The following is a 13,640-nucleotide window of genomic DNA, read 5'->3' on the forward strand; positions in this document are numbered from 1 at the left end:
GCCTATTTCGCTTCTTCATTTGATTGAGCCGGTGGGAGGCTGGGATCAAGCTGAAGACATTTATTAATTAGAAACTAGTTAGGCCCTCCCTAGTTTTCATTCCTGGTTCCGCCACTGCTCATGCATGTATGCTTATAGTAGGAATTTCCGGCTGTTTTAAAATAAAAAGAAATAAGGGTCATGTACTCGAGACCGAATCTACTGCATCCCTGGGATTAGGAAATTCCTGCTCCTAAAAGTGACTCTGGTCCCACTCGGCAGTGGCTCTAGGAGCAAGAATTTCCTACACTAGGGGGCAGGTGATCTGGTTGCCATGTACTCAGGGGCCCTAAAATTTGACTAGAGTTTAATTGGTCTTATATATACATGATAACTTCTTTAATTGGATCGATTGATGTCCAATTTATATATATAAACTTAATTAAAAACGGAGTCCTTAAAGACATGGTACATATTTCTTTAATTATTCGAAACAAGAGATATATGCCTTTATTTTATACGAATACAAATGAATATGTTTTATTACATTCAAGTGCCATATATGAATGCATGATTCACCACATAAAAACATTTTTATCAAGCACCACATTCAAAGCTGCACGTAAAATATATATATATGGGCTAAATTGCTTTGCAAATTAAAGGGCTCATTTTACTTCCCATTCTACTCCCTTGAATCTGTTTTAAAAACCATGCAGATCAATCTGATCAGACTTCAAAATTTTTGCTAAATTGCTGTTGATTGTTTCTCCATTTACTGGAGCCTCAGTGGAGATAAGGAATCAAATTTAAGATCATTAAGAGAACGCAAATAGTGAATCAAATTTAGAACACAAATTTTAGAAAGAAAAACCATATGTTTTTTGTATCAAACCTTAAGAGCAGTTTTACATGCTCCATACTAAATATTTTCGATCATAGCAAATTTTGACTGTGACAAAAGTTAATTATTTTAACTTTTAAATTATTTTAATTTTTTACTTTGATTTTATAAGAGAAGGAATCAATTGTATCCCAAATAAAGTACCCGTGCGCGTCCCCCAACCTTCTAGAATATCGACGACAAAAAGATCAGGTTTTACTTCATACAACGCAATAACAGTCCCAATCTTTCTTTATTATATAGAATTTCGCTGCATGAAGAGAAAAACGCTCTGTTAAACAAATTTAATAAAAACACCGCCAAATGCGGCGAAACAATCGTATAATTTAAACATATAAAGGAAAGCGTTTAATCTACTGCATTCAAGTGTTTAACTTTCATTGTAAATGAGTTAAATTTTCATTTTAAAAAAAAAAACGAATCCCCAAATTCGTCCCCGAGCAAAAATTTACAGATCTAAACTAGAACCAATCCCCAAGCGCGTCCCTGAGCACGAAATTTATACATCTAAATTTGTACTAATCCCCGAGGGCGTCCCCCAGCACAAATTTTCTTCATTTGTGCAGAATGTGCCAGGAACAGTACATGTGAACAAGTAAAGCATGTAAACCAATATGTACTGGTAAACAAACAACATAAACAAAGCATTGAAAATTTGTGCATATAAACTTGTGTTTACAAATACATTTTAAAGCATATAAACATGTGTTTACAAACATTGAAAAATCTGTGTTTACAAACATATAAACATGTGTTTACAAACACATTTTAAAGCATATAAATCTATGTATAAAACAAGTAAACCAATATATACTAGCAAGAAAACAACATAAACAAAACAATGAAAATTTGTGCATATAAACCTGTGTTTACAAACACATTTTAAAACATATAAACCTGTGTTTACAAACATTGAAAATTTTGTTACAAACATATAAACCTGTGTTGACAAACACATTTTAAAGTATATAAACTTGTGTTTACAAACACATTTTAAAGTATATAAACCCGTGTTTACAAAAATTAAAAAATCTGTGTTTCAAACATATAAACCTGTGTTTACAAACACATTTTAAAGTATATAAACCTGTGTTTACAAACATTGAAAAATATTCATTTAATGGATTACTTGTTCAAAATGGAGACTGTATTTTTAGTTATTAAATATCAAAAGCTGTTAATTTGCATAATTAAAATTAGAACCAATCCCCCATCGCGTCCCCGAGCTAACTGGGTTTAAATTGTACTTTAAAGTACGTTCAAGTAAGTAGTTAATTAATGATTACATGACTGTTAATAAGATGGGGGACTAGCTCGGGGATTAGTGATTACAACTCCTCCTAACAGACTGTCCACGAAATTAAAGCGCAAGACAAAACCGTGCAAAGCTAACATTTAAAGCAATCAATGTAAAATAGCAATGCGTTAAAACATCGATGCGTTAATTAATGGCAAATTAACAAATTTTCGTTATTAGCAGACAGTTAAACCCAGTTAAACCAGTTCGGGGACGAGCTCGGATTTGATGGCTCTGGGTACCAGAACATTTCTCTATTAACAAATCATGTCAATTAAAAAGTATGTTTCACTGTATATCTAATAACTTGAAGTTTTAACAGTCTGAAATTTTCATGAAAGATCACTTTATTTGAAATTTCAGACTTTTATTTTTTTTTATTATTAGTTAGTTCAATTTTGTGTGCTTTTATTTGCGGATCTTTTCAACGTGAATATATATTTTACTTTTAAACAAGACTAAACTTAAGTTGTCAACTTGCAACTGGTTGTTAGACAAAAGCACGCTTGATATTTGCGTTGACTATGATGCTTAATTAATTGTGGTTGGGAATAAGAGAAAATCAAAATATTCAATATTCAATTTGTTGGTGTATCTGAATGTGGTTTTAGAAATAAAGTTTTTTTTTTTTAGTCAGAAACAAGAAAAGACAATAATAATATATTATTAGATGATAGAATTATGCAATCAATATCGAACTAAACTAATATTGTCCTAAAATTAGTTAATTACTCCATTAGTCCAAACATAAATACATGACTGCTGATTTGAGGGGATTATTAATTAAAAAAAAAGGAAGGGGAAGAAAAAAAAATACAAATCAGAAGCATCTCCCAGCTAGTAAAAAAAGGAGAATACATCAGAAAATATGAAACTAACGACAAATTCAGGTTTTTTTTTTTTTCTTTTTACTGAGGTTTTTTGAATGGTAGTAAAAATCTGTTCTATTACTGGAAAAATGAAAGCATGACCGCTGATTTTAGTATAATTTTAACACGACTGAAAAGGACAAAGCGAATGAGTAATATTTCCAAACATTAAAATTATTTTAGTCAATGAAGACAGCAGCTACAAACTTGTACTAATTGCAAAGTAAAAGAAGAAGCTTTCCCAATAATCGACTTGTCAACTAAAAACGTTCGTTTAGGCCGATTAATCAGCCGATTAATTATTGGCAGTGACGAAACCGTTATGGATTTTTTTAACTAATTGACTGATTATTCCTGATTATGGATGATTAATCGCTTGGCGGTACTCTATCCGTCCGACGACCGCATACCGTTGTTTACAACACTGCTGGTCATCCTACATAATTCTACAAATAAAAATAAAAATATTTTTTTTTTGTTTACAGAATTTAGGCATATATTCACAGAATTTAAATGTGATTCCGGTTCAATAGATATCTTCTATAATAAAAATAAAATAAAATTTTATTTTTTATTTTTTTTTACAAAATTTAGGCATACACTTATTGAATTTAAATGTGGTCCCGGTTCAATAGATACATTTTAGAAGGTGGGTTATTAAATGCTAATATCAGTATTATTACCATATAATTTGATGTTTTCTATTGCTGTGGAAATGGGTCTATTAAATGCTACTTTGACTTGTCAAAATGAAAGTCAACTATATCTTGACAATATTGTTTATTTGTTACAGTGACTGGTCATACTGGCATATGCTCAAATCACCGAATTTTTTTATTAATATAAAAAAATAACAAAATTCCAATTCTACACACAATTTGAACAAAATTTTAAATCTTGCCAATCTGGTAAATAATTTACTGGAGACAAGTCCTAGTAAATTATTTATCAGAAATATAATATTTTATTTTTTATTTTAATTAAGGATTAATTTCTCATGTATCCTTAAAGAGTTTTCCAATTTCTTATTTACTCCTTTACTATTTATTATATTAAATATGTCATTTAACTTTTTCTTCTCTTTCTTATTTGTCCATTGCACAATAATTTTGAACTTAACCACAATTAAAAGACAAAAACAACCTTTCGGAACTTGTCATTTAAAAATTTGATGATCTCCTTGTTTTATGTTATGAGCACAGCTCAATTTGAGAAAAGAAAGGAAAAAAGAAGAAGATAGAGGTGAGTGAGAAGAGAAAATTAGAAGGAGACTTGGGCAGTTCATGAAGAGTAGGAAATGGAGCTGAAGAAGTTTGCTGCATACAACCTTAGTTTTTACTGTTATGCATCAAATTCAATGAATATATGACAAAGTATGGATGTTATATTTAATTTTTCAAATTCAGTGGCTAAACCCCCAGAGTTAACCAGTAATCTCTGTTAACCCGTGGTCAGGTTTTTCTAATTTACTTAAAACCTTAATCTAGATCAATGTAAGAATTAAATAAGCACAGCGGAAACTACTCACTTTCTATCTTTATGGCCTTCCATCTATTGCCTCTCAAGCAATATCAAAGGAATCGGTGAAGATGGCTTCATTGGCTTGCTCGCACGCTCAACCGACAAATTACTTGGCTAGCGAGTCCTTCCAAAACTCTTGAACTCTCTCTTACTTGTTTCTATCTCACAAATTGAAGGCAGAATATCTGGTCTTTTATGGAGCAAGACGGTGGAGAATGATCATGATGAGTTTAAGGTCATGGAGACCCAGTCTTTTTATAGCAGTGCAAAACTTGTGAAACAAGTTTGCCTAGCTAAAACTTGTGAAACAAGTTTGCCAAAAGATGTGAAAACGTGTGCAAGTCAGTTTACACCTTTTCCTGAAAATTTCGGGCTAAATCGAGAACCAAATAAATGTTTCCAATTTCCTTATTTAGCCTAAATTTATCACTGCTATTATTTTAATCAACTATAATCGGTCCATTAACAATTATAATTGAATAACATTATTCTATATGTATTTGTATCCAAAACCTTATTTAAATACGTATAATGCCATGACTTAATTAATCACATTGTTTGGCATATTTTAATCATTACATAAATATAATCTTGCGACAGTATTTGATATCATAATCATAATGCACGTATGTCCAACTTAATTATTGTAATTAGACGTCTCTAAATCCAACAATCTCAGTATGCAGCGCTGCTCTTCATAATATATGTTCTGCATGCCTATATTGATTAAACTAAGATTCTTGAATTATCTTTAAAAAGTACAAAAAAAGTAATACATAGCAGGCTAATTAAAACGATGATTAAGCTAAAAAATAGTAAATTATAAATTTTATTTTTTATTTAAAAAAAAAACGATGATTAAGCTTGACAGCTTGAGTTGCTTCTCAATTAAAACAGAATTATAAACGTACACACAGATTTTGTAAAATACATACACTAAAACGTAATACAATTGGCGCCCCTCACATTCCTTTCAGCTTCCATAGCTCATGCACCAGCTCATCTAGATCCTTAGAAGAGCTTCCTCCTTCCCTCACTGCCTCAGCTGCCGTCATTTGCATCTCCCTCGACCGCTCCCTGATGGCATTCCCTCTCTCCCCCATTATTGCTTCTGCCATGACCGTCGCCAATGCATCCTCTTGTGGCGGCGCAAAACCTTCCCATGCATTCATTGCCACCCCCGCCTCCTCCACCAGCAGTTTTGCATTCACGTACTGGTCGGAAGTCATCGGCCACGTCAGCATTGATACCCCGGCTGCTACAGATTCCGATATAGAGTTCCACCCGCAGTGCGTCAGGAACCATCCCACTGCCCCATGCCTCAAGATCGCCACCTGGGGGGCCCACCCCCTTATGATCATACCTTTGTGATTGTGGGCCATCCTCTCCGCAAAGCCCTCGGGTATAACCGTGCTTTCTAGCAAGACCCATATAAATTGAACCCCACTTTTCTCCAGCGCAGCAGCAAGTGAGGTCGCTAGCTGTGGTGTGATCATTGCCTGGCTGCCAAAACAAATGTACAGTACCGATCCCTCTTGACATTTGTCAAGCCACGTGGTCACATTAGAAGAAGAGACTGTGTTGGTCCCCCCACGGTCCTGTACTCCATCACTTGGTGCCAGGGGCCCCACTGCCCAGACCCGCTGATACCCTAAATCCTCCAATGGATTTTCCATGTAGGCCCCCTCAAGGGCCTTAAAGGTGTTCGATATAATACCCCAGCTCTTTAAGTTCAACAAGAAATTTCGCTTCACCGATTCACTAACCTCATCTCCCTCTACATAGGCCCTGTACAACATGGAGAGCTTGTTCCATTCATACGATGGGGCTTTGGGTATGTCTGGAAACGAAACAACATACTTATCATCAGTTGGGTCGGGTCGTTGTGGCATTCGACGGAAGAGAGAGTGCAGAACTGATGTACCGAGAACACCAGATGGAGTAAAAATGATGCGAGGGATGCCAAGTTTCTCGGCTAAGTTTTGCGTCCACCCATGGAAGAAATCTGAAATAATTGCTGTGACAGGATGATGTGATTGGGACTGAATCCATGCAAGAAGGGGTTCATAGAGGCCGGTAATAGTGTGCATAAATGTAAGGACGGTGGCAGGAGGCAGTCCCTTGATGTTCTCGATGCCGAGAGAAATGGTAGGGTTGGAAGGAAAGGGAAGGGAGAGGGTTTGAATGGAAGGGGACTTAGAGAGGAGAGGGGCGAGAAGAGGGAGATTTGAAGGCGTTACAACGATTGTGAGTGACAACGGTACAGAATTCGGAACAGAATTCAATGAATTATGTAATTAAGTTGGATGCTTCGTTTATTGATTTGGTAATTAAAATGGGTGTTTCGTTTCTTGTGAAATCAGATGGTCAAAGGGTGTGAATTCAACCATCTTTGACTGTGATGCTTTGGTTTTCTCTTTATTTTAAATGCTTTAATTAGTTTTGCTTTAATAGCAGCCTAGAAAATGTAACCAGGTTTTACTATTTATACTTCCCTCTTGTTGTAAGAAAGGCAGACTTTGGAAATTAAAATTGTGTTTGAGTGTTTCTTTTCTCCTTCCTAGTGTTTCTCTTCTTCCTCTTATTATCTTCTTAAACTATCCCGACGTCAATTGGTATCAGAGCCAGGTCTGCGGAAGCTCCCTACTCCGAATCAAATGGCTGATGAACCGACCCTTCGCGAAATGTTCGAGCAACAACAGCAGCAACATACGCAAACCATGGAGCTACTCACCCAACTCATCAACCGTCTCACTCCAAACCCTCAGCCGCCGCCGCCACCCCCTCCATTCACTCCACCTCATAACAATCAACCTCCACCACCCAACCCAAATTCCGTTCGCGAAAACCGATGGGAAGGAGGCTTGCGAGTCGACATCCCAGAATTTTCGGGTAGCCTTAATCCCGATGAATTTTTGGATTGGTGCAACACCGTTGAAGAAATTTTCGAGTTGAAGGAAGTTCCTCCCGACAAACAAGTACCTTTGGTAACTATTCGTTTCAAGGAGAGAGCTGCCGCATGGTGGCAAAATTTTAAAATGCGACGCTGCTACGACTACATTCCGCCTATCAATCGGTGGGATGATTTGAAGCGCGAGATGACGCGTGAGTTTCTGCCGCTAAACTATAGGCAAACTATGTATCAGCAGTTACAAGCACTTAATCAAGGAAACCGTAGTGTGGATGAATACACCTACGATTTTTACAAGCTCGAGCACGCAACCACCTCAACGAGACCGAGGATCAAAGGATTGCTCGCTATATTTCAGGTCTCAAGTTGTCCATCCAAGACGCTCTCGTGGCTCACACATTCTATAATGTGTCAGAAGCACAAGCCAAAGCCAAAGCTGTGGAACAACAACAATCACGCTTTCGAAGTTATCAACCACCCCGAGGTAACTTACAATCCCAAACTACTTCGCAAATTCCAAAAACAGTCCCGAAACCCAACAACCACGCCTCCTCCTCTTCTTCGCAACCTACCCGACAACCTGCTCTTCTACCGACACCACCAAACACCATTTCCAATTTCAACAAAGCAAACATCCGATGCCATAATTGTCGGGCCATGGGTCACTATGCTCGTGAATGTCCAAAACCTAAACCCAGTTTGATTAGCAAAGAAGAAGAAGATGAGAATGAGGAAGTAAATGATGAGTTTATTGCGGCTTTCAACGAGACATTTTGTCAAGCCGACCCTGAAGATGTTGAAGGCGAGAGTTTTGTAACAAGGCGTCTGTGCTACTCTCCACCAACACAAGAAAACTGGAAGCGACACGCTATTTTCAAGACGAATTGCACTGTTGGCAATAAAAAGTGCAACATCATAATAGACTCGGGAAGCTGGGAAAATATGGTGTCCGAAGAAACGATCGAAAAACTCAACTTGACCACGACGCCCCATCCGCACCCCTACAAACTCGGATGGGTCAGCCGAGAAGTCGAAATCCGAGTCGACAAGAGGTGTCAACTTGCTTTCTCTATCAGGCCTAACTACTCAACAACTATTCGAGCGGACGTCGTGCCTATGGATGCATCACATATCATTCTAGGTCGACCTTGGCAATTCAACAACCATGCCGTATATGACGGAAGAGAGCACACCTACACAATCCGACAAGGCCACAAGAAGGTTCTTTTAACACCTATACAAAAGAATGCGACAAAAGAGGCCACAACGAAACTTTGTGTGCCACAAGATGAGTTCGAGTTTGACATGAAGGAATTCGGCATGTGCTATGCCTTGATCTCCACGACTTTTGCACATACTGAGACAGCCGAAAAACCAATCAGTTCGATCACAACAGTTCTCACGGAGTTCCAAGACGTAATACCTGATGATCTTCCCGAAGGACTGCCACCTCTCCGAGATATCCAGCATCAAATCGACTTGGTGCCAGGTGCTAGCCTCCCCAACAAGGCTCATTATCGCATGACACCGCAGCATCACGAAGAATTGAGGCGACAAGTCGAGGAACTCCTGAACAAAGGCTTTGTGCGAGAAAGTATAAGCCCTTGCGCCGTACCTGCCCTTCTCGTCCCGAAGAAAGATGGGTCTTTCCGGATGTGTGTTGATAGTCGGGCCGTCAACCGAATTACCGTCAAATATCGGTTCCCGATCCCTCGCTTAGAAGACATGCTTGACAGCTTGAGCGGTGCCACTGTTTTCTCAAAAGTTGATTTGAAGAGCGGTTATCATCAAATCCGAGTCAAGCCGGGTGATGAATGGAAGACGGCATTCAAAACAAAAGAAGGACTGTTTGAATGGCTTGTCATGCCGTTCGGACTATCTAATGCGCCAAGCACTTTCATGCGCATCATGAACCAAGTATTGCGGCCGTTTCTTAACAAGTTTGTGGTTGTCTATTTCGACGACATACTCATCTATAGTCGCAATAAAGAGGAACATGTGGATCACGTGCAACAGGTCCTTCAAACACTTCGCCAGAATAGCCTCTACGTCAACCCCAAGAAGTGCATTTGGATGACAGACAAGCTAGTTTTTTTGGGCTTCGTTATAGCTGCTAACGGTATCCGCCCCGACACCGACAAAATAAAAGCAATCCAAGAATGGCCAACACCGACAATCGTGACCGAAGTCCGATCCTTCCTTGGTCTCGCAGGTTTTTACCGACGTTTCATCAAGAATTTTAGTAACATCACCGCTCCCATCACTGAACTCTTGAAGAAAAATTCTTTTGAATGGAACCTAGAGGCCAACCAAGCTTTTGAGAAGTTAAAAGTGTTGCTTACTCAAGCGCCCGTGCTCGCTCTTCCCAACTTTGACAAGATGTTTGAGCTTGATTGCGATGTATCCCGAGTGGGCATCGGAGCTGTCCTTTCCCAAGAGAAGAAGCCTGTGGCCTACTTCAGCGAAAAACTTGGAGGTTCGCGAGTCAAATACCCGGTGTATGACCTTGAGCTATATGCAGTAGTCAAAGCACTCGAGCATTGGAGACATTACCTACTTCACCGTGAGTTTGTACTATACACCGACCATCAAGCTCTTAAATTCTTGCATGAACAAAGCAAACTCAGTGACCGGCATGCCAAGTGGGTCTCGGCTTTACAGGAGTACACTTTCTCCATTGTACACAAGTCAGGCACAAACAACAAAGTAGCCGATGCCTTGAGTCGCCGTCACTCTCTACTCGCCTCAATGAAAGCATTAACTCTTGGTTTCGAGGAGCTACCCCAAACTCTTCGACAAGATTCAGATTTCGGGACCATCATTAATGAAGTCGAACAACAGAAGCGAGATGATTACATCCTTTGTGATGGTTTTCTTTTCCGAGACAAGGCTCTTTGCATCTCGCAAACATCACTGCGACTTCTAATTATCCGTGAGTTGCACACACAGGGTCACTTCGGGTTCGACAAGACCCTCCAACTCGTTAAGGAGCGTTTTTATTGGCCGGGCATGTACAAGGACATCAAGAATTTCGTGAAGCGTTGCCAAATCTGTCAAGCCGCCAAAGGCACCGACACCAACCAAGGATTGTATGTGCCATTGCCCATTCCAACCGAACCATGGCAAGACATTTCAATGGACTTCGTTGTGGGTCTACCACTGACCCGCAAAAAGCATGATAGTGTCTATGTAGTTGTCGACCGTTTCAGTAAAATGGCAACTTTTATACCATGCAAAACAACCTTGGATGCTAGCAAAGTGGCAGAATTGTTTTTCATCGAAGTGGTGCGCCATCAGGGACTACCGAGTTCCATAGTTTCTGACCGAGATGTTAAATTCATGAGCATATTTTGGAAAGAGTTGTGGAATCGCCTTGGTACCGAGCTCAAGTTTAGCACTACTTGCCACCCGCAGACTGACGGACAAACCGAAGCGGTCAACCGTAGCTTAGCTAACATGCTTCGTGCACAAGTGACATCCTTTGGCACATGGGACGTCTTACTTCCGAAAATTGAGTTTGAATACAACTGTTCGGTGAACCGTTCGACCGGTTTCTCACCGTTCTACATCGTGTATGGCGCTACACCAAAAGGTCTGCTGGACTTAATTCCCATTGCAAGTCCCAATGCAAAGTCCAAAACAGCCGAGGAGCGAGTCAAAGACCTTCAAGATCTTCACCAACAAGTTCGCGCCAATATCAAAATCTCTTATGACAAGTACAAGAAAAGCGTAGATGCAAAGAGGCGTTTTGTTTCATTCGAGGTTGGAGAACTTGTTTGGGTTTACCTCTCTAAAGAACGGTATCCCCAAGGGCAATACAACAAGCTTACTCGGCAAAAATTTGGTCCATACAAAGTCTTGGAAAAATTTGGAGACAACGCGTACCGCATCAAACTTCCCGACAACATGTATATCTCTAATATTTTTAATGTGCATCACCTTCATAAATATCATGGTGATGATTCAAGCTTGGGGACAAGCTTCAACGAACCAGGGGAGCATGACAACGGTACAGAATTCGGAACAAAATTCAATGAATTATGTAATTAAGTTGGATGCTTCGTTTATTGATTTGGTAATTAAAATGGGTGTTTCGTTTCTTGTGAAATCAGATGGTCAAAGGGTGTGAATTCAACCATCTTTGACTGTGATGCTTTGGTTTTCTCTTTATTTTAAATGCTTTAATTAGTTTTGCTTTAATAGCAGCCTAGAAAATGTAACCAGGTTTTACTATTTATACTTCCCTCTTGTTGTAAGAAAGGCAGACTTTGGAAATTAAAATTGTGTTTGAGTGTTTCTTTTCTCCTTCCTAGTGTTTCTCTTCTTCCTCTTATTATCTTCTTAAACTATCCCGACGTCAGTGAGAGAGAGTTTTCGAAGGGATAGGAGGTGCGCTAAGTCGAGAAATGGAGGGATGTGGCCTTGTGCCGGGAAGGGGACTAGGAGGATATGTGCTTCCATTGCTGGGTTTGTTTGGTTTGTGTCTCTCGTTGCAAAATCAGTAATAGAGTTTGACAGGTCAAAAGAGTAAAATGAGGAATATAATGAGAGAGTGGTAAAATGTGATACGCATGTTAGAAATAAGGAGAAGAGACTCGGGAGGTGATCAAGAAGGTAGCTTTATTTTGTTTCTTATTCCACAAATGAATTATTCAACCAGTCACAAGACTCACAAATCACGAAAACAGAAGATTCGTGGAAAACTAGGCACTGCATTATTTATGGCAAGATTCCAGAATCCGTTCCCTCTCAGGTATTAATTGCAGAGGATCATCCTCACTTTACGATTTCAGATTAAATTTCATCTGGTTTAAGATTTGGATCACCGTAGGGGCCATTATTTTTGTGCCTTGAGATTCGTGCCAAGTAAAAAATAACGGTGCAGATCTAGCAATTGTAAAAGATTCCCTTATCAGATATTGGAGAGGATGTGAACTCAAGATTCCAGGCATGAAGTGTTCACACTTCACATTATTTTATTGGTGCGCAACAGTCGCCAATTGCTGAAGAGCAAAAAAATAATAGGGGAATTTCTTGTATACCCCTCAAAAATATCAAAATTACGTATTTCTCCCTCTAAACTTCATAATATAACATTTGCCCTTCTAAACTTCAAAAATTCACAAATTTGTCTATTTTATTGTCTTTTCTATTAAAACTCATTTAAAATTTTTAAAATACCTATTTTAACCTTTGTATGTAACTCAAGAACAGAACTCTTGGGAAGCTTTTTTTCAATGTAGTATGTTAAAGCATTCTTTGTCAGGTACATCAAAAAATCCATGAATATATTTTGTTGTGACGTGCCATGCTGTTTCTTTACATAATCAGTTTGTTCTTTGTTGGTTGTTCCAGTGCTATCATATATGACACATCGATCGTATCAGATAGAGGAGCTGGTTCAGACAATCCTACAGCCAGGTTTGGATCCAAGTGCTGCTATTGTGTTTCTCAAGTTCATTTGCTACTCTGATGGAATTCTCTCTGAGGAGCTTCTTCCAAAAGGGAAGGTATTTCTCAAGAAACTAATAATAAAATATCACAGGTATTTGTCTTAGCATGTCAGAACAAAAGTTGTTGAGTTGATTAGCCCATGTCTCAAATGTATATATAGAAGCTTCCACCAAGCTCTCTTGGGTTAATTTTGTCTGAATACCCGTATCCGATAAGATCATCGGTATATACTGTCACGACCCGGGTCGAGGTTGACCAAAGGTCTGGCCTAAGGCCGTTGTATCCCATTCTTTGAATTTCATTAAATTGATTTGATTTCTTCACTGTTGATGTTCAATTTGCGTTCTCTGTTGCTTCGTTACGTCTTGGATCTTGCAAGAGCGGTCATACTTAAACAGTGAGGAGGTGTGTGCAAATATACCAAGCCAATTGGAGCCGGCTGCATATCTAGCATGTGCCACGAGAAGTCGAGAAGCGCTGCAAACACCTCATCAACTGATGGATTGACAGCTCATTCATAAATTGACATTTCCATAAATGTTATGTAATTGTGCAATTAATGATAAACGTCAATTAAACACAAAGTTTTATGATATGCCATGAAGATATCTGGATTTATGATATGCCGTACGTGATGAACAATTTTTTATAAAAATAGGAAGAATTTCTTTGAAGATTCTATCAATATGTTTTCTAACTGTATAC

The 13,640-nt window shown here is 38.7% G+C and overlaps 1 protein-coding gene across 1 annotated transcript; it reads right to left on the reverse strand.

Annotated features, from left to right (window-relative positions):
- Positions 1-5,421: 5,421 nt before the first annotated feature.
- On the reverse strand, positions 5,422-12,044 carry LOC144554464 (flavonol 3-O-glucosyltransferase UGT89B1-like). The gene is made up of 6 exons (XM_078302781.1): positions 11,829-12,044; positions 9,824-9,992; positions 9,377-9,526; positions 9,170-9,231; positions 8,905-9,050; positions 5,422-6,829 (listed from the first exon to the last, which is right to left on the reverse strand). Exons 1-6 carry the CDS (start codon positions 11,940-11,942, stop codon positions 5,533-5,535), a joined length of 1,938 nt encoding a protein of 645 aa, XP_078158907.1. The 5' UTR covers positions 11,943-12,044; the 3' UTR covers positions 5,422-5,532.
- Positions 12,045-13,640: the final 1,596 nt, after the last annotated feature.

This window comes from Carex rostrata, chromosome 5 (assembly GCF_964058835.1).
Source record: "Carex rostrata chromosome 5, lpCarRost1.2, whole genome shotgun sequence".
NCBI classification, from domain to species: Eukaryota; Viridiplantae; Streptophyta; class Magnoliopsida; order Poales; family Cyperaceae; genus Carex; species Carex rostrata.

Bases quoted from the DNA above. Each gene is read 5' to 3' on its own strand.
- LOC144554464 (XM_078302781.1), bottom strand. From the start codon at position 11,942: ATGGAAGCACATATCCTCCTAGTCCCCTTCCCGGCACAAGGCCACATC. The intron at 9,993-11,828 runs GTTTAAGAAGAT...TACTGCATATAG, and splicing joins CTCTCACTGACGTCGGGATA to CTCAAGGTCATACACCGGGT. The intron at 9,527-9,823 runs GTAAGCAACACT...GGGTTGACGTAG, and splicing joins GAGCGAGCACGGGCGCTTGA to AGGCTATTCTGGCGAAGTGT.